The sequence below is a fragment of the Typopeltis vanoorti genome, chromosome 12, assembly GCF_054136105.1.
Source record: "Typopeltis vanoorti isolate ZY-2024b chromosome 12, IOZ_Tvanoo_1.0, whole genome shotgun sequence".
Taxonomy (NCBI): Eukaryota; Metazoa; Arthropoda; class Arachnida; order Uropygi; family Thelyphonidae; genus Typopeltis; species Typopeltis vanoorti.
Genome location: NC_143560.1, coordinates 129,183,762 through 129,211,202, shown reverse-complemented (window position 1 = coordinate 129,211,202; position 27,441 = coordinate 129,183,762). Strand labels below are relative to the sequence as shown.

Genomic DNA, 27,441 nt, shown 5'->3' with positions numbered 1-27,441 from the left:
TGCGTGCATGTGTTGAGAAACTTCAGTCAGTATCATGGATACGTGTTGTATGCACATGTGTTACATGATTTTTCGCGTATTGTGAGCGGCAGTGGTATTAAGAACGAGTAACAACCTCAACAGAAATCAGGGTGCCATACTGAAAGATATATGGAAAAACTTAATCAACTCTCAGTTTAACGGAACTACAATACGCGAAAAATCATGTAACAAGTGTGCATACAACACGTATCCATGATACTGACTGAAGCTTCTCAACACATGCACGCATTGTCACGGATGGTTTCAAAATTAACTGCTTAACAGTTAGCAACATTTCTGTATTCTCTCATTTTTTTTTTTTTTTGTGTGTGTGTGTGCCGTTAAGCCTTGACAAAGCTAGACAGTCGCCAGCGAAACTAGTTGGCAGGATTATATTAATAAAGTACCGATGGTCTCATAACCACAAAAAGTCTCATAAAAATATAAAATTAGCAAAGAACTTTCGAATGTCGTGGAAAATTCATCTTGGGAATGCCAACCCACCATGTTTTTGGTCCATATATTCGTCTCTGGCTACCTCTTCTGCTTTTACTTATTTCATTATATTATTATCTTTATTCTTGACAAAAAAATGTTTATTTTTGTTTTTTGTCAAGATATATTGCTCTTTGTAAATGGTCTTCCTTATCTGATATTATTAACTAATCATCTACGAATAATAACGTATTTATTTTATTTATCTGGGAAGTTTCTATACCTGAGTTATTTTAAGTGCTCCACTGCATTTACTGTAAATATTAAAAATGGAGATATAGTATAACATATTTAATACCTTGATTTAATAGTAGTTTTTAGATATTTTTTAATTTATTTTATTTCATTATTTTTGTACTGTATATATTCTGTAAATTGCATTAGTATACTTTAGTCCCTTCTGTCGAATTGAATACATTTTATTAAAAAAATTAATAACCTCTGAGGAAATGTTTCCAACAAATTTATACAGTTTGGAGATTATTCTATCTTTTCCTACTCATTTACGTTTTTTTCTTTTTGTAACCAATTTGATGGAAACTTATTTTTACCTGATGGTTAATGATCTGTACGTATTTCTAGCTATCTCTTTAATTTAACATCTACGAAGCGGTCTATTGTTTATTCTTTTTAACATATTAAATAATGTATATATCTTTTTTTACTTTACAAAATGTTTTTGGATAATCTATAAACAGGAGTCAGTTTCTAAATTAAAGTCTGTCTTTTCTCTGTAAGTAGTTTTAATCGAAATGTGTGTTGCATTACTATAAATATTAAAATATCTGGACATAGAGGATAACATATTTAATACCTTGATTTAATATTAGTTTTTAGATATTTATTCATTTATTTTTATTTCATTATTTTTGTACTGTATATTCTCTACTGCCTCTAATAAAATAATATGCATACTGTCTGTTTATTCTTTTTAACATATCAAATAATGTTTATATCTATTTTTACTTTATCAAATTAATTTATCCGAAATATTCAGGTTTCTTGTATCTATTTTTTAAATAGTTGCATTAGTATACTTTAGTCCTTTCTGTCGAATTGAATATATTTTATTTAAAAAATTAATAACCTCTGAGGAAATGTTTCCAACAAATTTATGCAGTTTGGAGATTATTCCATCTTCTCCTACTCATTTACGTTTTTTTTTTCTTTTTGTAACCAATTAGATGGAAACTTATTTTACCTGATGCTTAATGATCTGTACATATTTCTAGCTATCCCTTAAATTACGAAGAGGTAGGGGATGAATTAAATTACTTTTAATAAAGGAAACTACCCCCCGTAGAATATTACCCTAAAAGCTTTCAAGAAACTGAGGAAAGACAAGACAGTTAAAACCATGTACACAGGAAATTTAACCGAACCTCAGTTTGCTTTAGGGATAAAAATCCCCATTAATGATAGTTTTTTTAAGGAAACCCATAAAATCGAATATCTCTAAAAGGAAGCTTGCATATGGGACAGCCTTAAAAATATGAGATTTTAATATAGATAAAGACAAAAAGCCATGTGAGTAATCACTACTCTCAAAATGATTTCTAAAAAAAATGCACAAAAAAAACCCCAAAACCATGTTATCCCCCCCACCCCTTCAGAACAGTCTGTTGTATGAAATATGTTCATACATTCCTCACACATCTGACATCGTAGTGTACTGTCTGGAGAAAAGTCGATCACAATTCCTCGATTAATGGGACTTTCAAACATTAATGGGTGTTTCTTGACGATATTCATGAACCTAAATGAAAACATATCGAACTCCGGTTGTAAAAATGAAGCTCATATGTTTTTGTTGATAGATAATATGCATCATCATCATCACGCGTATTAAGGATTTAGGCCTAGCATGGCCTGTTCAGACCTTAGAAGTCATCGTTGAATCGTTTTAGAGGACGTCCTAGTTTTCTTTTTCCTAATGGTTTGTACTTTAAGGCTTGTTTTGGTAATCTTTGTTTTCATTCTTTGAACGTGTTCCATCCATGTATGTTTATATTTTTTAATTTTTTTCTATTACTGGTTCTTGGTTTAATTCTTTCATAATTTCTTCGTTTCTTTTGTGATCAAATAGGGTATACTTTGCAGTTTTTCTCATAAACTTCATTTCTGCTGTTATTAATCTTTGTATGTTTTTTTTTTGTTTTATTGTCCAAATAATATGCACCATAATAAAAATACCTTTAGTACCCCATTTTAGAAAAGAAGAAAAAATACCTTTCATAGGAAACCTAGAGACTGGAGAATTACAAATGTGTGTGTTAGTGATATGTTATTTAGACGGTATAGTGTATTTTTGAAGCATGTATTCAATAAAATTAATTTCTCTGAAATAGTCAGTTTTCTGGTATCTATTTTTAAATAATTGCATTAGAATTTTGTTTTTTGCTTTTTTATTTCGACAATGATTTCTGTTAATTTCTCCTTTTTTAATAATCAAAAAGTTCTCATTTTGATAAGGGGAAATTAACCCCCCCCCCCCATACACACATTGACCCAATTAAATCTTCGCCATAGCGCTAGATCCGATTAAAACTACGCTGAAAACGATGCGCAAAACAAAACCAATCCAACCGATACAAAAACAATCATCACGTGTACATGACGTCACAAGTTGACAAAACAAAGCCAGTCACACTGGCTATAAAGCAGTTCAAACCATGTCGAGGGTGGAGGATGAATTTAATTACTTCTTGATAAGGGAGGAATTAAACCTCCCGATTAAATCTTCGCCACGGAGCTACATAACTACTATTGTGCCATAAGTAATTGATAGAGAAAAAATATTCTAAAATCCTGAATATTGTTCTCACATCTGGGAGATGGCACAGTAAATGCTCTCTCAGAATGCAAGTCGTATCTATAAGAACCATTCGGATAATAGAAGAATGAATCCTTTCTCTCACTAACTCCAACCAATCGCTTTCCTACATACGTTTGTCTTTGTTTCCACACTGTCTTTTTCTATAAATATTTCCATGGACCCTTCACCAGTGAAATGACCACCAGTATTCCTCCACATTTCTTTAATCATGTACGAATACGGGAAAGTCTTGGCTAACATCCGTATACCGGTTAGTTCAACTCACCAACCGTCACATCCGCTTTTTTTCGTTCCTCATACCTCTCATTTGAAATAGTCCTCACCATTTCCGTTTTTTCTCCATCCCATCCAACCTTCGACTCTTATAGAAACATTCTTTTCTTCTCTGTAATCGCTTTCTACACCCGACAATATCGTGTTTTATGTCTTCAGATGACCGCTCGTGCGTGTAATTGATTTATATAAATCTGCCGGCGAAGTTGGTAGATTGGATGGTGTATCTGTCTAAAACCTCTCTCAGCTCATCAGAAGTAAGAAATGGATTGAAAGAGTACCATGTTTCTTCTCTACAACGGGATTCACAAACTCACTAAGCCTTAGTCCACCAACAATACTAAAATGTACGACAAGTACGAAAATGCAGCTTTGGCGGGTGTGTTCACATGGAAAAAAAAAAAAAAAAAAACTAAGAACATTATGAAACTTTACTGTTGAGACAGTTAACGACCGAAATTTTCATGGAGATTTATCATAAAATCTATGAAAATTTGGCACTGTGTTGAGCTGTGTAACTGCGATTTTAATGTCGCCATCTGCATGAACAGTGTGGTGTTTGCCTGTCGATATTTTTTTAATGTTGTAAAATTTATCAAATATAGTCCTTAATACTTTATCGGAATATAACCGGCCTGGTTGGCCGAGTAGTTAGCGAATCCGCTCTCCTGCCAAAAAGCTGCGGGTTCGATTCCCGCCATGCGCATGGATGTTTGTGATTGTCTGTGCAAATACTAGTGGTAATGGTCGGCGGTAGATGGCGTTGGTGTAGATGATGAAGGTAGTTGCGGGTGGTGGAGACGGAGAGTTCTAGAGTAGGTGCCCTCCCTTGATGAGTCTTTGGACTCCCGGGAGGTGTTATGTAATAATAACATGTTATCTAGAAAGGAATTTTAAAAATACTGAGTGTAGTTATAAGCGCCTAGGATTAGTCACTTCATTGTCACACTTAACTTTGGAGAAAAACACATCGTCCTCCTCAGACATGTTTCTGGCTCTACACGCGGACCCGAACTGTTTATTGGAGCAATCAGAGGCTGAATATTTTTTAAAGAGCAACTCTTTCTACTGATTTCAAACTGAAATTAAATTAGTAGACCAGACTGCCTGCTAGCAAGAATGTCTTTACTTCTTGAGGGGAGGCTTTGCCATTCCAGCTAACGAACACTAAAAAGAACCATGCATCCCAGGTACACTGATTTAGCAGCTTGTCATAAAAAAATAAACCTATTTATTAGGAAGGTTCTCATTCAAGAAGGAGGTTCCATTATGTAAAGTCAAGTTTAATTTTCCTGTCCATAAAAGTTGCATAATTTCTTTCTCCCTGTGCATCGTTTGTTTTTCATTACGCTGAAAAGCTACAATTCTCGCTTTATTTTAGTCATTTTAATAATAAGTTTAAATAAACTATCGCCAACTGAAGCAAAATATTATTTTGAACAAGCTTTATCTTAAAATACATAAAATGAAATATGTACTCTACAGTCCGTCATGTAATAGTTTATTCTTCAACTCTGCTGGAAGGCCCCTCGCACAAACTGAAAATAGGTCGATTTTAAATTGTGCGGCTGGCTAGGATTAAAGATGCGATGATGTCCTTTGCTTAAGAAACGCAAAGACATCGTCATACTTGGGTTCGCTTCTTGTCGATGGATGAAAATGCTTATAGGCGCTTTTCAACTAAGAACAAGCTCATCTGATTTGCTTTTGCATAATCTGAATAACCAAACAGCCGGTAAAGAGTGGTCGAAATTTGCAAACACATCCTGAATCAGTGGAGTTAAGTCACATTTCTTCAAAACGGAGACGGAAAAAATACAAAGGGTTGTGTATAAGGTAAAGTCCCGTATGAGAAGTGAACGCAATAATTATGGACAAGGAAACATCTATCCCCTGGATTTTTTTCTCAATTCTTGAGTCAGTGTAATTCAAGATATTCTTGTGTTAACTATTATATAATTAGAAGAGCGGTTAAAGTGACGGCAATGACGAAGCTTACCTATGAAGTCCTGTGGGTTCTGTTTGTTGCAATTGGAATGTCGCCTCTTGGTCGTTACTGTCGTTCTCCTCCCAGTACGACCGTCTGTTGGCGCGCGATGCTCTCAGAGAACGAGGAAAGCGAATTCCGGTCGACTTGCTGTTTTTCCTCAGTTCATTTTCTGCTCTGTTCGCTGCCATGGAGAGAGCCATGTTTCGCTGGCGAGAACTTTGCTGGACGACATTCACAGCGGTGGGCAACGGCGGAAGAAAAGGAGCAGAATTTTCATGGGGTGGCTCTTCGGGGGAACTGTCTGGCGTGGTGACTGGAAAATAAATACCGAACGTTTTGAACTGCACTTCATTTTCAGAAAATAATGAAAGCAATACAAAGGGAAACAAATGTAAAGAATGAAACATGTTTATTCCGTAGAATATCAGCTACACCAAATTTTTAAAGTTTTGTCTATAATTTGGGGGACATTAATAATAACTATTTGTTCTTATTAATTGAACTGTTTATAAATTGAAAGTTGACTATCTGTCGTCCATAATCGCTTACCGATCAAATCTTAGTAGAAATTATTTGCATGGCGAACTTTATTGCCATTGGATTTGTTTGGCTACTACAGATATAACTGATGATTATATGGCTTATATTAATTCAGAGGGTTTTACTTCTTTTTTTTTTTATTACTGAGAGAGCATCCCAAGCATTTCAGTCATTCAAAATGAGGATTGCTCTCGTGATAATTTCCTTTTCTTGTGTGACGTATGAAGATACGCCACAAGAAAAGGAAATTATCACAAGAGTACTTCACTGAATATAACGTTTACTGTACATTATAACTGATTTATTGGCCAGCATTAAACCTTGTTGAAAAGAGATGAATCTCATGTAAGATGCGAGTGATCTTTAATACATTCTCATCTGAAGACGATTAGTCGATCTCGTAGAGATGGCAGAGTGTTTGTCTGAAGGAAATCGGATTTCTCATCTCACTAAACACACAACCCGACCAGGGAACAAATCGGTTAGTTTTAGTTGCACTGGATCGCTTGGAATTACGATCAGAACAACTAAAACTAACAGATTTGTTCCCGGGTCGGGTTGTGTGTTTAGTGAGATGAGAAATCCGATTTCCTTGAGATAACAGATAATCTCGGATGGCTGTTCAGAACTGCATATGATCGATTATATTAACTAAGTTATTTATTCAGGTTCATACCTTCAGAAAAAGTGAAATTAATATTTAAAACAAACTTTTATTTATATTCAACAAAACTCCGCACTCTGTGCATTAAAATAAAATTAAAATGTTTGAAATAGCAGTAAACATTTTACTCCTAAAACTCAAACATGCAACCATATGTGCTATCTATCAAATCCGCGTTAGACAATATCAGTATATACACACGTAGGTTTCTGTAGTTAAGCAGTACTGTGGGAAGTTTTCGGTATTGAGACCACATTACAAATAAGGAGCTTATTAAAAATAAGCAATTAAACCCGACACATATTAATCTTAAGTAAGACTTAAGACTAATGCCTGTAATTAATTGTTAATAGGCTTTTGTTATGTAAAACTTTCATGTACCACCCTGAGGATATAAGTCTTACGACGTACGAAACTTGTCGGGTTTTAATTGTTTATTTTTAATAAACTCCTTATTAATATTGTAATGTGGTCTCGATAATGAAAACTTCCCACAGAATACCAGTATATTTTATGACCACCTACCGTCACTAATAAGTGCTGTTGAAAGGAATACACATTTATTATCTTCGGCGAATTCAATCTTTACCTTCATGGATACCAACAACAGCTACACCCAGGATATGCTGTTCCTTAATCTTCAAATCATTGCCAGCAACTGTTTTTTCAGTTTTTCCAGAATCACTCTGCTAACTTAGCAAAGTCGCCAGCAGATTACCATTACTAACCAAATACACTTAGGCTGTAGTTTAATATTTCTGACATCCACTGCTTGGAAAGAGGTTAACGGACACCATAGTGTGAGGAACAAACAGCCAGGGTGCCACTTAATAAGATGTAGATCCTCCTTTCGCTGAGATGACTACAGTAATCCTACGAGACATACTTTCTACGATAGCAATCAGTGGGAATTTAGGACCATTCTTCCTGTAGGCATGTAATGAGGTCCTGGACTGTGGGGCGGATGTCCTCTGACCTCACTCGATGCTCCATTTCATCCCACAGCAAATAGGATTGAGATCACGGCTCTGTGCAGGCCTCTCAGGTGTGATGACGTTCGTGTTCACAAACCACGCAGTTACAGCAACAGCTTTATGACAGGGTGCATTGTCTTGCTGAAAGCGACAATGGTCAGTTCCGTAGAAACGCGAGAAAGTAGGAAACATTACATTGTCCAGAATGTTCAGATACTCTCGGAGTTCAATGTTCACCTCCGGAGTTCACCTCCGAATTTCATAGTTTTGGTTACGTATCGTGGTATGTGACGTTCACGAGGAATCCGTCACTTCGATACACCCATCCATTTGTTCGGTAGAGGTCGCGTGGTGTGTCGTTCACTGCGAGTAACACCTGCATTTGGTTCCCTGCGCTTCCAACTCAGCATATGGTATCATTGATACCACGCTGAATTGGAAGTTGAATACCATGCTGAGTCCGACTAGGGCAACTCGTGAATATCGGCGTGTGTATTCCCGTAAGCTCTCTGGTCAAATTTCATACGAAACTTTTTATAGTTTCCGTATTCGGCTTTGAAATAATGCTGGATTTAATATTCACTTAATTTTTATAACTTAGAGTGTACTAATATAAACTTGAACTATTAAATAGAAGGTAATAAATATTCATTACTATCAAGGAGGCTATGTTTACAAATCATCTTTTAAACTGTATAAGTTCGAAAGATTATGGAAAGAGTGCGAAATTGCAAACCTGCCGAATTTACTTGTGCATTTACTACTTAAAAGGCGCGAAGAAAGTCATACTAGAAGTCCTTTTTGCTTGCGGAGAGAACCAACCATCAGTGGTTTGTTTATTGTTGAATGAATTCCTCAGCTGGGTTAGGGATGTCATCCATAACGTAAATGGTTTTGATAGACAAAAAATAATAAAAATATTTTAAAGAATCACAGAGGTTCGTCATCTCCTGAGCCTAATAAAAAAATATTCTCATGAGCTTTGTGGGGGGGGGGGGAAGAGAAGGGGGTCATACTTAAACTGCATTCAATCAAACCATTCTTTTCGCTCTTAATTTGTTGTTATTTGCAATATTTCCCATTATAGTCAGGCACTACACACGTTTGTAATGAAAAAAATAAAGACTGCATCCGTTGTTAGCTACGCTATCAATACCAGCAAAGAAGCAAATTACTCAATGGAAAAGGTATAACAGGCTGTGCTGATAATGATAGTAGCCAATCAAATTACGAAATGTTGAGCTTCATAACCACATCGTGATATAGTAACCTAAATCATTATCACAACAGCCGAAGCTATCTGTAAAGCCGTTTTTTGGCATGTCCATTGCAAAATGACAAAAGTTGGTTAATGTTGTTAGCAAAATAGTCCTGTTTTGAAACTAATCGGCAAATTTTAATAATGACCCTCAACACCGAGATTTTTTTTAATTATAGTCAGCACTACAGAAGTTTGTAAAAAAAAGTAAAGACTGCATCCGTTGTTAGTTAAGAAAATAAATAATAAAATAATTTTATCATTCTAGTCAGTTTTCCAATAAAAACGGAATCACGATGTAAAAATAAATTTTTTATCAACCAATCGTGAACTGAAGGCTAACTAAAGAATGAAAATTTGCCTTACGTTGTTGGGTCATAATCATCGGCTTCGCAGAATTCACACAATACAATCTGAAGTTACAAAGTGCCTTTTTTTTTATTTCTTTCCCTTTTGCTGGGATACGCTTCGTTTATCTTCATTCTTCTGCTAATTTGTTATTTCTTCGCATTGCTTTATGAGAAATCATTTTCCTTCAACTAGTAATGAAAAGCCCATTGACGTGCGCTTTAAACAGTTTTAGTTTAGTTTAAACTGTTTATAAAGTTTTGAAGGTTTGTTTTTAGATGATATTTCGCACGCATTTTGCACGATGCCGGACTTCAGCGGAGTCCGAAATTATGGAAGTTGAAAGTTATGGAATTACGGAATTATTAAATTATGGAAGTAGAAAGCAAAGGTTGAAGTTCCGTAAGTAAGCACAGTTTGGTTATAAATATGCGGTGGACAGGAGGGAGTGAAAAAAAAGCGTCCAAGATAGCACAAAATGATGATTAAGTCATCTCCTATAACACGTCAGATCCCAGAGGGGAATAATCTAACCTTCGCCTATCTAATCTCTCACGTGCGTGTGTGTGTAAGCTTGTAGCAGTCGCAATCCAGTTGGGATTTGCGTAATAAAGTCTTACATGTCCTGTAAAAAGTAGTTTTCTTCAGGTTTAATCGTGCTATAATTTATTTAAGCTGTGCAAATCAATTTACTGTACTTAGTGGATGCATATTAAATTCATTTTACAAAAAAGGATGTTTTATACGAAGTTGTCAAATTTACTGCCATTTGAACTTGGGATATATTTTCTTGGCAAGCATTCAATTTTCGCGTGAGTGGGAAAGTGCCCCAGGCCGCATGGGATCAGGGTCCTTCAGCCAAACAAATGGTTTTCGTGCTTGGTAGCAGAGGATTTCTTGATATATATTTTAAAGCCGGGTTGTTGGGTACATTATCTTATCTTAGCAACAGCAGCGATATACAGTGTTTCTATCTTTATTGAAGCTGTTCTTTTTTAAGTAAAGTGCTCATTTCATTCTATTGGATAATGAAAGATTAAATGCTGCAATCTTCTTGAATTAAAGGACAACCCGACAGGTTGCCCTTTCCTGCATGGAATAACCTTTCGTGCAATGCATAAAAGCCGAGTTAATATTTCCGTTCTGAAGTGAAAAAGATTTTGTAAGCTAGCTCATATGAGGACGTCAAGCCATCTTCTACGATAGGTAAGTTGAGGATTGAGATTAGAGAAAACATCGACCGATTTATTTTAATTTGGAAATGTCAATGGTCGAAAGTTGTGTAAAAGAAGGAGATGAATGAAACGCGACGATTCAGTGCGACCATAAATATTAGGCAATTTGGTGGACACTTCGTAAACTAACTGTGGAGTCATCCATCCTCAGTATAGAGCAGGGCTGTCCAAAACAAGGCCCGCCTGTGGGTTTTGATTTTCACGAGCGAAAAAACCGAAAAAATTTCACCAGCGAAAAAATAAAATAACAATTTGAATCGAATGCGTATTAGATAGTTTAATTCTCTCACTAAACGATAATCTCGACGTTGACAATTTTATTTGGTGTTTTTACATCACTATATACCCACGTTTTTCAAATATTAGATGTGTCAAAAAAGTTCTTACACTGTTTTGTTCCAACGAGCATGCTTCGCGCGCTCACGGGGAACGTTAGCACGCGATGTTTTGTTCGTTTGTTCAGCAATCGAGGGTGTGTCTGCTGCTCACCAAATTATTAGTATATCGAGTAATCTACTTCTACTTAATAAATTTTATTACAACTTATCGTCAAGCAATCATGCCTAACAAGAAAAGAAAAATTGAAGATGAAAAGCGAGTGTATCAAAGCCGATGGGAATCAGACTATTTTATTACAAACAGCAAGAATGAAATTCAATGCCTTGTGTGCAAGCACGTTTTGTCAGTGCCTAAAGAGTATAATGTGAAACGACACTACATTATATTACACAGTAAAACATTTGAGATTTATATTGGAGGGTCAAGAAGCACCATTATTGCAGAATATAAGAAGCAATTGATGCACCAAACAAGTTATTTTGCAAAACAAAGTTTAGTGCAACTTTGTTTGCACTAAACAAAGCCTTGCCGCTTCTTACAAAGTAGCATTGGAGTTAGCGAAAGCAAAAAAAGATTTTTAGTGATGGTGCGTTTGTGAAGAAATGTGCAAATGAAATAGCAAAACAATTTAATGAGCCGAAATTAGCTGAGAAGTTCGAAACAGTGGCATTATCTCAACACCGGCGCAAGACGCGTACAACACATGGATCAATATGTAACAAAAAAGCTGTGTGATTTAACAAAATGCGAGTACTTTTCATTGTGTGTGGATGAAGGTGCTGATCGAGCAGATGTAAGTCAACTTTTCATTTTTGTTCGAACTATTCAAGAGGACTTGGCTATTAATGAAGAACTCCTCAGTCTTATATCTTTACATGGGACTACTAAAGGTACTGATATTTTCGAAGCAGTTCAAAACTCTGTTATGAACTATACAGGATTCGATAAATGTTCCTGTATCGTAACAGATTGGGCCAAAGCTATGACGGGACTGGAAGAGGCTTTTGTGAACTGTTGAAACAAAATAATTTTAACTGCAGTACAATGCATTGCGTAAATCACCAAGAAGCACTCTGTGGAATTTCAACGATGAAATTCATTAAATCAAAGTACAGATGTTGTTCATTGACAGATAATTCTGTTTCAAATTTACTGCGATTGGCAACTACTCCAAGTAATTTAACATATGTACTGTATTTATTATTCTAGATGCGGCCCTCGAATTACTAAAGTTGGACAGCCCTGGTATAGAGCATATGTGATAAGGGAAAATTTTATATCGGAGTCCAAACTACCCGATTCTTTGCATAACGAAAACTTCCTGTCCACAAATTATGCATTTTTAAATTTATAAGCATTGAGGCATACATTAGTCCCTTGAAAAGAAATAGACTCACATCGATAGACCACTTTGAAATAGACCATTTTGAAAAGGCGGCATCGTGCTGTATGTCAGTCTCACAGAAGATGTAGAACTAGTAAGCTCCATTGTTGGAGTCTTCTGCAATGCAAACATTATGAAAAAAAAGAGGTAATTGGGATCAAAATACATCCCAGACTAAAAAACAGAGAAAAGCTATAACACTGGATGAAAAATTAGAAGTTATAAAGAGGTTTATAGTTAGAGCCACACGAATTGCAGAATCAACTTTAAGAACAATAAGAAATGAAGCAGAGAAAATAAAAGAAAGTTGTAAAAGTGCGACGAGAATCTCGACAACTAAGATAACACAGATAAGGGCACCAATTATGGAGAAATTGGAAAGGATGTTGGCCCAATGGATTGAACATGAAAATCAACGGGCTGTTCCATTATCCATCTTAATTATCCAGACTAAAGCGAAAAGTTTGTTTGATGATTTGAATGCTATAGATCCTGATCCTAAAGTACAATCTTTTGCTGCAAGTGCTGGGTGGTTTGAAAGTTTCAAGGTGCGATATGGATTCCATAATGTCAAGCTGACGGGCGAGGCTACGGGAGCTGATGTTGTTGCTGCTGAGAACTTTCCAGCAAAATTTCTAAGTGTAATTCAGGAACATGGTTATTTGCCTCGGCAAGTGTTCAATCTCGACGAAACGATGTGCTTTGTTTATAAGTTTAAATAATTCATTCGTTAAAATTTCTTTTGCTCACAGGTGTAAAGTTTTCATTTTTTTTATCCTTCTGAAAATACCCCTATCCCACCCATGCTAAATTACTCACTTTACGCGATTTCATGTTACGCGATTATTTCATAGAGCCAATTAATCGCGTAAAGCGAGGGACACCTGTATATTGTAGGCGAGGTTTTTTTTTTTTAAGTTTGGGGAGGAAAAGCCTTCATTTATAAGAGAGGACTCATCATAGCATAAAAAATGATCTTTTTATGCTATGATGAGTTTCATTCATGATGTTTCATAGGACGTTGGTATTAGTGAGTGTAGCACAGGTGCTGCAATATAACTATTCTGAAGAAAAGAATACGTGAAGGTACTTGAAAAATCACAAGGAAGAACTGAAAAGGTTTAGATCCCATTGATATACGGAAGAATAAAAAAATATTGACACAGTGGTATACTATTAAAAACAAGAACTGAATAAAAGTTAAGAGATTCTTGGAAGCTATTTTTCAAATCAGTTTTGTAGCGAAATAAATGCAGCCATTCTTTTAATATATTTAAGTATAAATTATAAGATGGGAATACGTTCAAGTTAAAGTATTAATTACTGTATTAAAATGTACACGCATTGCTATCTATCATTTGTTTATCAATTTCATTAAAAAAAAAAATGGGAAAGCCCATCCACGAAAAACTAGAAAACTTATGGCACATTAATGGGACTACGATGGTATACAACATTGATTGTATATTAAATTATATTAACTGATTAACTGATGTATTTTCCCATACATACTGTTATAACATGTAAACTGCAAACCAAATGCCAAAGGCAAGACGGACCCACTTAGGACAACATTATATTACTTAGGACAACGAAATTATCATTCGATTTTTAAGAACCTTTTTTTGTCTTGCTTGGTTGTCCAAATGGCCATCCTATCCGCTCTCTAGCAACAGGCTGCAGGTTCGAATCCACGTGGATGTTTACAAATGTCTTTAGGTAGGAGGTGATTTTCGTCGTCCAGTGTGATGCAACCTTCCCACTTACCGAAGGCCTGAAATGGTTTGAAAAAGTTCCATGTTTTGTCTCAAGAGCGGGGTTAACGAATTTTTTAGCTCATCCATGTTATGGATGAGCTAAAAAAGTTAAATTACGTTATAAAATTAAAGTACACGAAAAGTTAAATTATGGCCTTTGGGTGGGCAGGATTAACATATCGACATAACGTCTTTTTCATTTACAGATAATCGTAAAGATAAAGCCAAAATTAGCCCTCAATGCGCGCATAAGCAATTGAAGTAATGAATAAATAAATATTCTGAGAAAATGAAGCAAAATCAGCATTTCTTAGAATAGTTTTCGGTTAGTTCTCTAATTCGTTATACCCCGTTAATTCAAGATAATTCACAGTCTTGTGGTGAATAATTACAGAAATGGGTCTAGCGCCAAGTCGGCTTGCATCAACTGCGAGCAGTCAGGCAACGTTGCTGGTTATTGCAATGCATAAACCAAAGTCATTAAGCTCGAAACAAGCCAAATAATCTGGCCAATATCACCTTAGACGCAAACGCCATCTGGAGCGCCCTATTTCCTACACGTGGAAGAAAATCTCCACCAACGAGGCGTGCAAAAGAAAACTTATGGAAAACGGAAAACAGTTACAGAACATGTGGCGAGCACACTTCGTAATCCATCACTTCCGCTCTATAACCACACCCATCCAATAGTGAAACTAGAAAATTATTGATTTTTTTTCTATTTTCATGGAAGAAATGTAAATGTCTTGGGAGCGCTACCTGTTGGTGACCGTTGGTATTACTAGCTCCATATCCGATAGCTGTTCGTGTTAGCTGGACTAGTTCGGTTTAAGCAATAAATTGCGTTATGCTCCAAACAGTTCAGAGTTCTGTGAACGCTGTTCCTTTGAGCAAACCCCACCCAAAATACTCATCTCTACTGTGTAGAAGTGTGTTAAATACTGAAGGAAAAGGCTATTTGTGCTCACGGAAATAAATCAATTAATTTTTTTCCATCGCTATGTTCACTAAACAGTGGCGGTGGATAAGAAAGTGATTACCCACTGTAAATAATAATAATAATAATAATAATAATAATAATAATAATAATAATAATAATAATAATAATAAAACTGAAATGAAATGAAATAAAAACTGGAAGAAATATGCCAAAAGCTTTTACATCTAATTCGGTTAAGGTTTAGAAATGTAAAAGAAAATCCATTTTCTCTGCATTTTGCCACAACAGTCATAGTGGCATGAACCGGATGATCTCGTAGTATGACTACATGTGGATCGGCCTCCGGAGCAGATCAGTCAGAATCGGCGATTTCCTTTGGTTGGAAAGAACCTGGTTCAAATTTCGTCTAAAATGCGATGAACCTTTTTTAAGGGGTTTTCCATCTGAAGATCAATTAGCCGATTTCATAAGAAAGCGGAATTAATGATCTAACAAAAGAGCAAAGAAATACACTCAGTTTATAGACACAATACAATAACCTTGTAGATTTTTGCCATAATTCCAAATCAAAACAGCCGTGGAAGAACAGTGTCAAAATTTCATCTGAACCAAGTCAGTCTCTTTAGATAAACGAGCAAAAACTGGAGATATGTTTCAGTTTCAGTTCATATTTTCGATATGTTTTGGACGTATACAATGCAAAGTGTATTTTGTAGTCGCTCTTCATCCAAATGCAAAGAAACAGTTGCATTTGGGATTTTCCCCATTAAGCATGTCTTCCTGATCCCCGTATTAGACACGAAATTTTGGAGGGGTCTATTGCATACAAATAAATAAATTTAAATATATATATATTGGATCCTCTTAAGATAACTGCGAGTCATTCGTGGAAAACCTACGCGTTAAACAAAGAGAAAAACAAAAAATCTCTTAGCACAACAAACTGTAGAAAGGTGTTTAGGAATAATGATACAAAGATGTTTCGTTGGTAGTGTGCTGTATGAATCCATGTCATTGTAGCCTTAAATTACTCTAAAGACTATAACAAACTGACTTAAAATGCATAACAAACATTGTTGCTCGTGTGATAACGAGGAAAGCCAATAAGAACCTTAGATTTGTATAAATAAATCTGACACATAAACCTGTTGGATTTCCTCTTTACCTCCCCACAGCTAGCACTTTAAAAAGATTGAACATAGCACAGCACATACCTCTGTCTTCCTGGGAACGCTGGCTGTTCGTATCCGCTGCACTTTCATCCACCCCACTGTCTTCACCCTGAGACCAACTGTGCTGACTGTTAGAAGACTCCTCTTTCAGGTAAATTTCTGGATCATTCGCCTAAAAGATAAAAATAAATAAATAAAATGTGTTTGTATGAAACTTTAGTTATTTAACTGAAGTCCACCTTCCACTTAAGAGGGGGGGGGACTGCTTCCTTTAGTGAATGAAATACGTAATACAATCATTGCTTTTATAGATTTTACACGATCTAAATGCCACACAATAAATAAAATTTAGTCTCGTGGTCCCTGGTTTTCTATATAGCCCTGGATTAGCAGTTAATTAAGATATTCAAATAGAAACTATCTTTCAAATTTTCCTTAAAAATGTCAACCCAACTCATGAAAGACACCAAGAGCTGGATAATCTAAGATTGTTGCTACAGAACACGGATTTTTTTTTCAAGCCTCTAATAAGAAGGATGGTGATGATCTCATGCCGCGTCATTGTCATCTAACGCCTGAAGACATTCATAAACATTCGTACCCACCGTAGGATTCGAATCCACAAGTGGATTCGAAGAGAGAGAGAGAGAGAGAGAGAGAAAAGAACTTGGATAGCGATCCGGCGGAAAAAATAAGTGAAATATTGAAGAGGTTCGTTAAGGGGATAAAAATCCCTTATTGTTTTTCAGCCAGTAAGCGAAAGTAAGATCGAAAACTACGATCTGAACGTTTCATGCCGACGAACTGTCAGCGTATCCAAGCGTAAGTGACCACTTGGTAGTGCCACACCACGGCAACTCGTTGCAAAGGTGGAGCAAGATCCCTCACTGTTCTTGATATTTTCTCATAATGTAAAAACACACAGCTCTTAGGAGATGTAGTACTGTTTTACATTATGAGGAGAGGTCACTACCCAGACCGGTTTCAACCTTTTTTGAGGTCTCATCAGTGAGTAGCTAGACCTAAAATATCAGAGTTTAAGTGAAAAGAACTTACATACTTTTGCTATACGATTGCCAGAAAGGTGTGTCACTATATTATATTATAACATAGTATAACTAAGATGAAAAGCCAAACGGCTATTTTTTTTTTTTTTTTTTTTTTTTTTTTCTGGCGCGGTTGATGAGACCTCGAAAAAAGTTGAAACCGGTCTTGGCCACAGTGAAGTGCTTACCTTATCTTTCTTTCCAATCCTAAATGATTCACGCAGTTTTGTCCACGTCATTTTAGGAGATAAGTCGCGTTAGAGGGAAACAAATGAAGATTATTATCCGACGGTCCGATCAATTAAGAGAGGCTTTGGACATCATTTTTCTAGATAGATAACTGGCTTTCTTGCATTTTTTTTATTTCAAAAAACGAGTTACTTGCCAAGAGAGAGAGAGAGCTAATTGCACTCAGACTGCACTTAGACTTCTGGATCAAATTACTAATAGAAAAGTGGCTTGCATTGAAGCTACATTGCACGTGTCCAATTAGTGCAGTTGTGTAGGAGAATTTATGTGGCAGATTTGTGCGTGAATCCCCCCGCCCAAAAAAAAGAATTTAAACCCATCATACATTAAACTTTCATCGGGAGTTATATAATCCAATCTCGAATTCAGTGACCCAAAAATGGATCGTTTTCAAGCCCCCTGGAGGCCTTCAAAATAGGCAGGATGGTGTTCTCACACCAGTCAGTTAAATTCACCATCTGCGAGGTAAACATATTCACAAAAAGTCATGCCCACGGTGGGATTCCAACCTATGAAGCGGAGATGTTGACATTATTTTCGTAACTAGACTTTCATGTCGCATTCCAACTGTCTGCTCTTGCTACAAAACTCCATTTTAATTCCTCCCAGCACTCGTCATGTTAGCGTAGTTACCTTTTTCTCTTCAGCTTTCCTACAAGCATCTCGCCTTTTCCTCTACGTTTGAAGATTACAGAAATTCTTTAACTTTTGTGTACCAGACTGAAGACGAGGGGCTTTGTGATGGGGGATTGACAATTCGTATCGCTGTCTGCTTCTAATTCTGAATGCAAATAGAAGAAAACCGTGCGATTTCCATAAACAGCAAAAATCTAACCCTCACACTTTTGGCTGCAAATGGACCGCTTGACCCACGCGGTAGTTACTTTAACTGTCCGAGTAGAAAACAAAAGAAAAGCAGCATCTCGTCAAATGCAATACTATGGTCATATTTTTATTATGGAGTGGATGCTTCAGGTTTTTTTTTTTTTTGTTTTGTATAAATCTTATATAAAAAGCAGGATCTAAAAAAAAGAATAATAGTTGGCAAAAATGATAAATTCTTTGACATGTTGAAAATTAGTTCGTCTTAATTAGAACACATTTATGGATCCCTTACATTTTCATGAAGTAGGTTTATCACCTTTTTTTTCATCGGTCTAAGTGTTTGCTAGCTTACAATTCGAAACGCCTATTTGGTCAGCCGTGCAGATACCATCTCCGCTCTGAACCTACATGGAATAACCCTTGTGGGAATGGATGCTAACGAATGTCTCTCAATAGCACGATTTTCATAGTACGGTTACTTACAGGAGTAATTTACTATATGGCGCCATTGCCATAAAAATCTCTTGAAAAGTAGCAGTAAATTTTGATGATTTTAAAAAACTAGCAGAGGAGTGATGAGGAATCGCATTATCCACAAAAAGAGATTGCACGTGTCTTTATTCCAAACACAAAATAAAAGCTACACACATACACACCGGAATAATATGATGTGGACGCATACAATCGTCTTACTCGGTATTGACGATGCCTTTGGTTGGAAAGATCTGGGTTAGAATCCCTTTTAGGAATTAAATTCTCCACATAAGACAAAATAGTCTTATGATTTTTACCAATTAACTTTATCATATCGCAAACAGACTCAACGGCCAGAAGAATACACGCAGTTGATTACATTGGCCTCATAGCTTGCTGCTTCGACTTTAATTCCAAAACAACAACAATAAAAGTGAATCCTACAAGCAGCCGTAGGTTGCAATTATGTTTGTTTACAACTCAGTTTGTTTTCTGCGAGGTAAAACCTGAGAAATCCGAAGGGAAAGGACCTTCGTCTTAGATTAGTTGAAATCAGTTAAAGGATTCAGAAATGCTCCTCCTATCTCTTATTAGAGCAAATATCACGTGTTATTGTTCAGAATACAACACGGAAACGTTGGAATACGGCGAGTGTGTTGTGTGTACATATATATACATATATATAGGTAAAACAAAAGGGTTCATAAAATTGTCATAATTAACGAGAAACTAGAGAAAAATGACATTTTTCGAAGAGAAGGACAAGTACTCGGAACTGTTCATCCTAATTTAGGGGCATTTACCTTCATTGCTGTTTTTTTTTTTTATTATTTTTATTGTGTGTGTAATACCATAATTGCAAGAAACTCAACGCCCATGAGAACTACGCCTACTGATAGCATCTGACTCCCCTTATTCACGTGCAGCTTTCCGTTTAATGAAGTAGAAGAGACACTCGAGAAACGTTTTGTATATCGACTCTAATTAGAGTGAAATTAATTAAAACAACCAGATATTTCCGTGCAATTCCTTCTGATTTCGGATGTACTTTCTATTTGAAATTGGCGACAACAAAACTGCGAATATTTTGGGTTTTCGGAGCGAACCAAACCGAAGGATTCAGGAACACTCCCACCAGAACTGCAACGTGAACGAAACCATTCGGGGAGGAATTCCCGTTGTTTGCACGTGCACCAGTCATCCGAAGAAAGAGAATGATCGCTCATTAGCGGATTTAATTTAACGCTGTTCGAGTAAATCAATAACTTCCGGACACAAACCGTGACTAATCGTGACCAGCGTCAGTGCATCGGAGCGTCATCTCCGATAGTTCAAGCGCTTCTTCGTTTCCGTGGAGAACTTTTGCACTTCCTGTTGGATCGCGACAGAACTGCAGTGGGGTGAGTCAACGAACACGGACGGCTCTATTTTATTTGACCGCAAATAAAAGTTTAATCTCCGTCGTTGCAATTACTAAATTACGCAACGGCTGAAGTTGTTGAGCTGCGGTGATTGGCGACGTTTCCACGTTCGCCTAATATGGGCAAGTACGCGTACTCCGCATTAATTACCGCTTCCGCGGAAGAATCGCTCATTAAGTAATGGACGACTGCCATTATTTACCGTCGTATCTGAATCAGCATTGCGAGTTGTGTATTATGAATATTTGATGAAAATGCAGTCATCCGTGGCAAAAGCTGAGCGATCGTTTCATCGTTGCGAAGCTTTTAATATTCCCGAAAGGTTAATTTGTCAACTTTTTTTTGTAAAATACTTCGAACGAGGGAATTCCCTTAAGTTAATTTGCAACAATTCATCCAATCAACATACACGCAATGCACAGCAATTTGCTAACAAAGTGCTCGGAGGGGCTTTCTGATCTTTACATTTTCTCCACGAAATCAGTCGATCTCGGAAATTTCAGTCTTCGAAGAAGTAGCAGACGCACTTAACTTTGTTGAAAGGGCAAAATTTATTGTTGATAATGTTAAAAAGAAAAGTGTACGATAAATATCATCGATATTTTATAGCCAAGTTTGACTTTATAAGTCAAGCTTGCCTATAAAATATCAACAGCATGTTTTGGCGACCTTAATCAGAAAGATATCAAAACTTACAAAAGTACAAACGTAGGCATGCGCTGTTTAGTGTTGCACTACGCAAGACAAATTCAGGAGGCGGTACATCACCTTTCATTAGTGCTTCTAGGATGTCGGTTTTCAGAGAGCCAATAACACACACAGTAAATTTCTTAATCACAGGCACTAATGAAAATAAAACGAACGGCTTCAGGGCAGAATTTACGTCTTTTAGGCAGCGCAACACCAAGGCAACTCATGTCGAAGGTTTATATTTTCGAAAGTTCTCGATCACTTTCGAAACTAATTTTAAGTTTTTGATTTATAGCCGTAAGTCATTGAGGGCTTAAAGACTGCTTATTGTTTAAAGTACTTATGTAAGGATAGATATTTGAGTTATAAATGTGTTAAGTGGTTTTAAGATATACGTTTAATCATGTTTTGGCGACCTGGTTAGCTGAATGGGGCGTCGCTCTCCAACGAACCGTCTGTAGGTTTGAACTCCCTCATTGCACGGTAACGTCTGTTAATGTGTTTAGATAGTAGGTGTTTTCATTGCCTGGTGCAAGACTATCGCCATTATTATTAGAAGCCCCCGAAGGAAAGTATCATGTTCGGTCTCTAATGCAGGGTTTCCGCATTATAACTCTTAACCCCATCCGCGGTGCTTAAATCCGCTGTTATGAATTTTCGAAGTGATTACATTTCGTGTTAATACCATTCGTTGCAGTAGCAAGGGGAATTTGTTTTATATTTAGTGGGTCTATTTCTGGTGTCTAGTCGCATATTATGTCCTTCAACTGCGCATGGGATAGTTTTCTGAAAGTTCGATTTTCGTGAAGACACGAGCTCTCCATCTGTACCCGCTAACTCCGCTCCTATTGATGAGGCCCAAAAATTACTCTTAACCTTGGCGGAATTTGGAATCAGATTTATTTCCAACTAGGAACACAAGTCGACCGTGTTTTAACTGACCGATAATAGAAAAATATACTAATCGGGGAAGTCCTCATCTAAGAAGTAATCAAAGTTTTGAATCCTCATTATTTGTTCATTCGGTCCTTTCTAAAATTTATCTTCTTACACTTAGCAATATGGCAGTCAGACTAATAAGTCTGATACAATCCAAGTTTAGTATTGTCGTTTCTTTTATTTCATTTCACAACTTTTGCTGTTCAGTAAGACCGTGTATGGGGGGGGGGGGGGGCTGGAAAGTTCTGATAAACACCTAGAACAAAAATGATATTAAAGCAACTGATATAACCACAAGAAAGACCATACTAGTTTTATTTTTGTGGATATGTGAATTGTTTTTATGTCATTTTTGTTCTACCTGTTTATCAGAACTTTCCAGACCATCCTCGTATGTCGCATGTTAATCTCAATGAACAAGTCGTAGAAATTGACTTCAGTTATTTTCATTTACAGTAAGTAGCCGACTTAATGTGTTCCGGGATGGTGCAAAAATTAAGGAACACATTAAGTCGGCTACTTACTGTAAATGAAAATAACTGAAGTCAATTTCTACGACTTGTTCATTGAGATTAACATGCGACATACGAGGATGGTCTGGAAAGTTCTGATAAACACCTAGAACAAAAATGATATTAAAGCAACTGATATAACCACAAGAAAGACCATACTAGTTTTATTTTTGTGGATATGTGAATTGTTTTTATGTCATTTTTGTTCTACCTGTTTATCAGAACTTTCCAGACCATCCTCGTATGTCGCATGTTAATCTCAATGAACAAGTCGTAGAAATTGACTTCAGTTATTTTCATTTACAGTAAGTACCCGACTTAATGTGTTCCGGGATGGTGGTTTTGATTGGTCGCTTCCCTTTTAATATTTATAACATAATGATCTCCGTTTCCAAACTGAAGATATCGTCTGAAACCTGAATTTTCTACAATCAGAACCTTTATCACATTGGGCTACAGGAAATGTTATTCAGAAACAAACAAACAATCCCTCATTGTAAAGATTTTTGACGTTTCATTTTGGTGGACTGGTTGGGGAGTAGACAGTGTATCTGCTCTTCCACCAACAGGCCGCGTGTTCGAATCCAGCCGAGGACAGGAGTGTTTGTAATTGTAGTTTTGTGACTGTAAAGTGGGGATGAATTCCATTGTCCAATGTAAGACCACCCTGCTTATTGGAGGTCTATAGTGGCTTAAAATAAGTTCCATGTTTTGAAAGTAAAAATAATGAATATTCAAAAATCCTTAGTTAGCCCACGCGTGTTGTTAATGTTGAATAGGTTTACAACTTTTAAGTGGATGGAAGTCACATAATAAAAAGTTTTCTTACTTTTCCAAGTCCCGAGCGAAATTACTTCTGTATGCTTCACTTCCAACCAAAAGGTATGTTAGCTGTCTTAAGTAAGCGAAGTGGATTCACCTTAGAAGAACCCATACAATTAAAAGCCATAACAGTATTGATCTGGACTTTTTGTCCCCATAAGGTAATTCCATTCCAAATCGGCTCCATTTATTTTCGTTCTCTTCGTATATTTTTCCAGCATTCTTTTTAGAGGTCTTCATAAACCTTTTAGAAGATCTGAAGTCTTGTAAAAAGCACGTTATCTATACATCGAAATATCTCGAATGTTTTTCATCATTCAACACACTCTTGTGATTAGGAATTGCAATATTGATTCGGTCTTTATGCATTCCAATAAAAATAAAATAAAATTAGTGATCTGTGATAATCGTAAACATCCCTGTCATCTATTGGGATGTCAGTGAGTGTGTGTGTGGGGGGGGGCTCATTCTGTTTAAAATGAAATTGGAAATGCAGTCAAATTTAAAGTAAACTCGGATATTCTCTATAAATAAAGGGAATCAAAACCACTAAAAATTAGAACAGTGATTGAAATCCTTTGGAGTTTAAATGACCTTGAATTGAAAACTCATCATATCGCACCGAATGAATAAACAAGCAGAGAAAAAAAAAAAAAAGCAAGGCTGGGATGATTGCCTACCAGGAAGAAGGATGAAGCTGTTTTCGTTTTCAACTGAAAAGTAGAAACACGCAAAAGAAAAACGAACACTTATTTGAACAGATGATTAGCATGAAGTGCTCGGAATAAAGATTCTTAAAATGGGTGATCCTTTTATAGGGTTATAAAAAAAAATTTTCCTGTTATCTGTTGTTGTGCGAATTCATCTGTCCTCTTCTGCGATGTGCTTTACTCACCTGGTTTTACCTAACCGGATCTGTTTATTGACATTCGTTTCGAATTATTTTCATGAATAAAGTGGTTTCGTTTTCTTTCCGTGAAATGTTAATTTTCTGCGCATCTGTTTCGTATAATTCGCATACTCTAATAATAATCCACCAGGTTTTATTTCCTCCTTATGATTCGTTTTAGTATCGTCAACGTTTTCTTTCTCAATTTCAGTTACACGAACCGTCTACTTTTCTCAAAGATTTTAAACGAATTCTTATATTTTGTACAGCCATTCAGTTTTAAAGAGCCCGCCATCTTCTTCAGGTGAGTGCTGACGACTATTAGATCAGAGAAGTGAAATAATTTAAAGTATTAAGAGAAGTGGAATAATAGTTGCACTTACGAGTAAGTGCAACTATTAATCCACTGTTATCTAAAAATAAGTTTGAAAAGATTTTTTTACTCTTTTTGATAAGTAACTCTTCTCTCTGACATCTCTGAAATATTGCTTTATAATGTTTGGAAGAGCATTATGTGAGCTGTTTTACATTCTTTCTCTCGGGAATTCAAAGCAAATCGACAGCAACGTTTAGAAAATTCAATTTGTTATCCAGTATTCTTTCTAATCTCATGTTGAACAAAATGCCTAAGTGGTATTTTGCTCAACATAGTGTTAATTGTTTTCTTAATGTTTTAAATCTTAAGGTTTAAGATTTAGACTTAGTCTTAATTTTTTTAAATGTCTGCTTCTTACTCCAAACTAATCTCAAGTATTTCCTGATTTTTCCCATTTTTTTATTTGCAATTTTTTAATTATCGAGGTGTGAGGGGTTGTAATCGATTTTCTTGTTACTTTGCAGTTTTTTTTTTCATTTTTTGCTATTTAAAATGACTTGTTTTTATATTTCAATAAGTCAATTCATGGTAAAATTGATTCTTTTAAGTCAGTGCGCATTAGTTTTGTTTTAGTTATTCTATTTGTTCAAGGTTTAACTTCGAGATACGACTTTGCAAGATGTTGCAAAACATCTATTTCAATATCTGGTAACCTATTGCATATTAGAACACTATGAGTAGGCTAAGAACTAGATATGAGGAAGATTGGTGGTGGTGCAGCATCCGAACGATGAAGATCACCATCATGGACCAAAGCATGGATTCAATAAAGTTATTTCACTTCAGGTCTGTTGGTAGCAAAGCGGAGACATTGTCCACTTTGACATCAGTCCTGCATCATATAGCTGATAATCTGATATTCCGTATAACGCAAACGGCAAGAAAATGGTATTCTCTAAAATAAGATTGCCCGAAGAGCTGAAAAAGACAGAGGGAAGGCTAAATTAATTACCAATGAATTGTGCACCACTACATGTGATTATCAATTCTCTAATCAAACAACAGGACACGCAGGAATCAGAGCACTTCTTTATATGATGAAGTCTATCATGTAATGTAGCTTTGTGTGAAATGAGGAATGGTGGGGTTTTAAGTTCAAATCTTTGAAGTAACGGGAAAAAATTGGTCATAATTAATTCCAAACAAAATTTTAAAGTAGCCTAAACAAGGACAAATTCGCCATGGGATCCTTAGGGGTCTGTTTCATGCCAGTCCCAAGCCTGGATAAAGGAGGAGGGTCGGTCAGTTGAGTGTCGATGCTCTGACCGTAAAGAAAAAACACGATTGTTATCTGATGCCTATACAATCAACAGCTACGACATGCCGGCTCGGGCGTCGCCCGGATAAACAAGGCCCACGATACCAATCGAGCGATCGGGGTTGGATCGAAAAGTGGGATACCGAAAGGAAACAGAAACAGAAACTGACACTAACAGAACTGTTATCAGTAGGAACGTGAAATGTGCGTACACTGTGGATGTCAGGAAAATTAGAACTACTTCGTGAGGAAATGAAGAGATATCGGTGGGATATACTAAGATTGGCAGAGATGAGATGGACATCATCTGGAGAGATTAATGGATGCGAAGTAATATCGTCAGGACATGACACCATGCACGAAGTAGGAGTTGGCTTCCTTCTTAGCAAAAGATCTCGAGAGGCACTGTTAGGCTACAAACCAGTTAATGAACGAATCATAGTAGCCCGATTTCGGGCAAAGCCATTCAACATATCAATAGTCCAGATATATGCACCCACATCTGACAGCACAGATGAGGATATTGACTTATTTTACAAAGATCTGACAGAGACAATAGAAACAATAGACAATACGTGCAAGATGTGCTAATTTTTGAAGGCGATTGGAACGCTAAAGTCGGAATGTATAATGATGGTTGGGAAAACGTTATGGGAAAATATGATTTCGGAGAAAGAAATGAACGAGGTGAAAAAATGTTAGAATTTGCTGTGGACCACGAGATGATGATCTGTGAATGAAATGAGAAGATGAAAAGATGAAAAGGAGTGTAGAAAATGGACGTGGCGATCAAATGATGGGAAAACCAAGAACAGGATCGAAATGATTACGATTAAAAGAAGATGGATAACATCAGTACAGCAATGTCGAACTTTTCAAGGAGCGGATATAGACTCGGATCATAGTTTAGTGATTGCAAACATCAAGTTGAAATTAAAAAGAAAATATAAACCCCATCAACAGAAACGAAGAGATACAGCAAGAATAAGTAAAGCAGAAATAGGAAGAGGGTACAGAACAGTGTTAGAAGAGTACATAAAAGTATGAACAAAGAAAAAAATTTGAATCTAAGAATGAAAAGAGTAATGAAGGCGATAGACGACGCAGTTGAAGAAACAATGAAGTTAGTACAGAAAAGAATGTTGAAGAGGATACATCAGAACAAATAGAAGAGCAATATAGAAAAAGTGTAATGAGATGAAAAAAGCAGTCAGAATGGATACGATGAAATGGTTAGAAGCCCAATGCAACAATATAGAACAGCACTATGGGGAGCATAAAACAAGGGAGGTATACAAAATGATCAGAACCATTAATAGAAAGTGGCAACCAAACCTGACCACAATTAAAGATGAAAAAGGTAAAGTATTGATGAATAAAAAAAAAATTGTACAGTGGTGGACAAGATACTGTAGTGAGTTATATGAAGAAAAACTAGATTCAGATAGCGTTGGGAAACTGACTGAAGGATTGAAGCAGATATCACCACCAGGTGATGAGCATGATATTGACATTTTAAGAGGAGAGGTAGAAAAAGCAATAGGACGGCTAAAACACAACAAGAGTCCTGGTAACGATAACATTACTGGAGAAATGATTAAATATGGTGGTGAAAGTATGGTTACAGAAATGCACCAACTATGTAATGTGGTATGGAAAGAAGGGAAAATACCAGAGGAGTGGGTGAAATCAATATTAGTAACATTATACAAGA

At 36.3% G+C, this 27,441-nt stretch overlaps 1 protein-coding gene across 3 annotated transcripts in view; it reads right to left on the bottom strand.

The window, feature by feature from the left end:
- Positions 1-27,441, bottom strand: part of LOC150101223 (uncharacterized) — a 158,130-nt gene that overhangs the window by 81,238 nt on the left and 49,451 nt on the right. For all 3 annotated transcript variants that reach the window (XM_090401586.1, XM_090401585.1, XM_090401587.1), the window contains 2 exons: positions 16,269-16,398; positions 5,625-5,928 (listed from right to left, as the gene is read on the bottom strand). In XM_090401586.1, the coding sequence (XP_090257712.1) occupies positions 5,625-5,928; positions 16,269-16,398 (434 nt within the window). The remainder of the gene's footprint in view (positions 1-5,624; positions 5,929-16,268; positions 16,399-27,441) is intronic.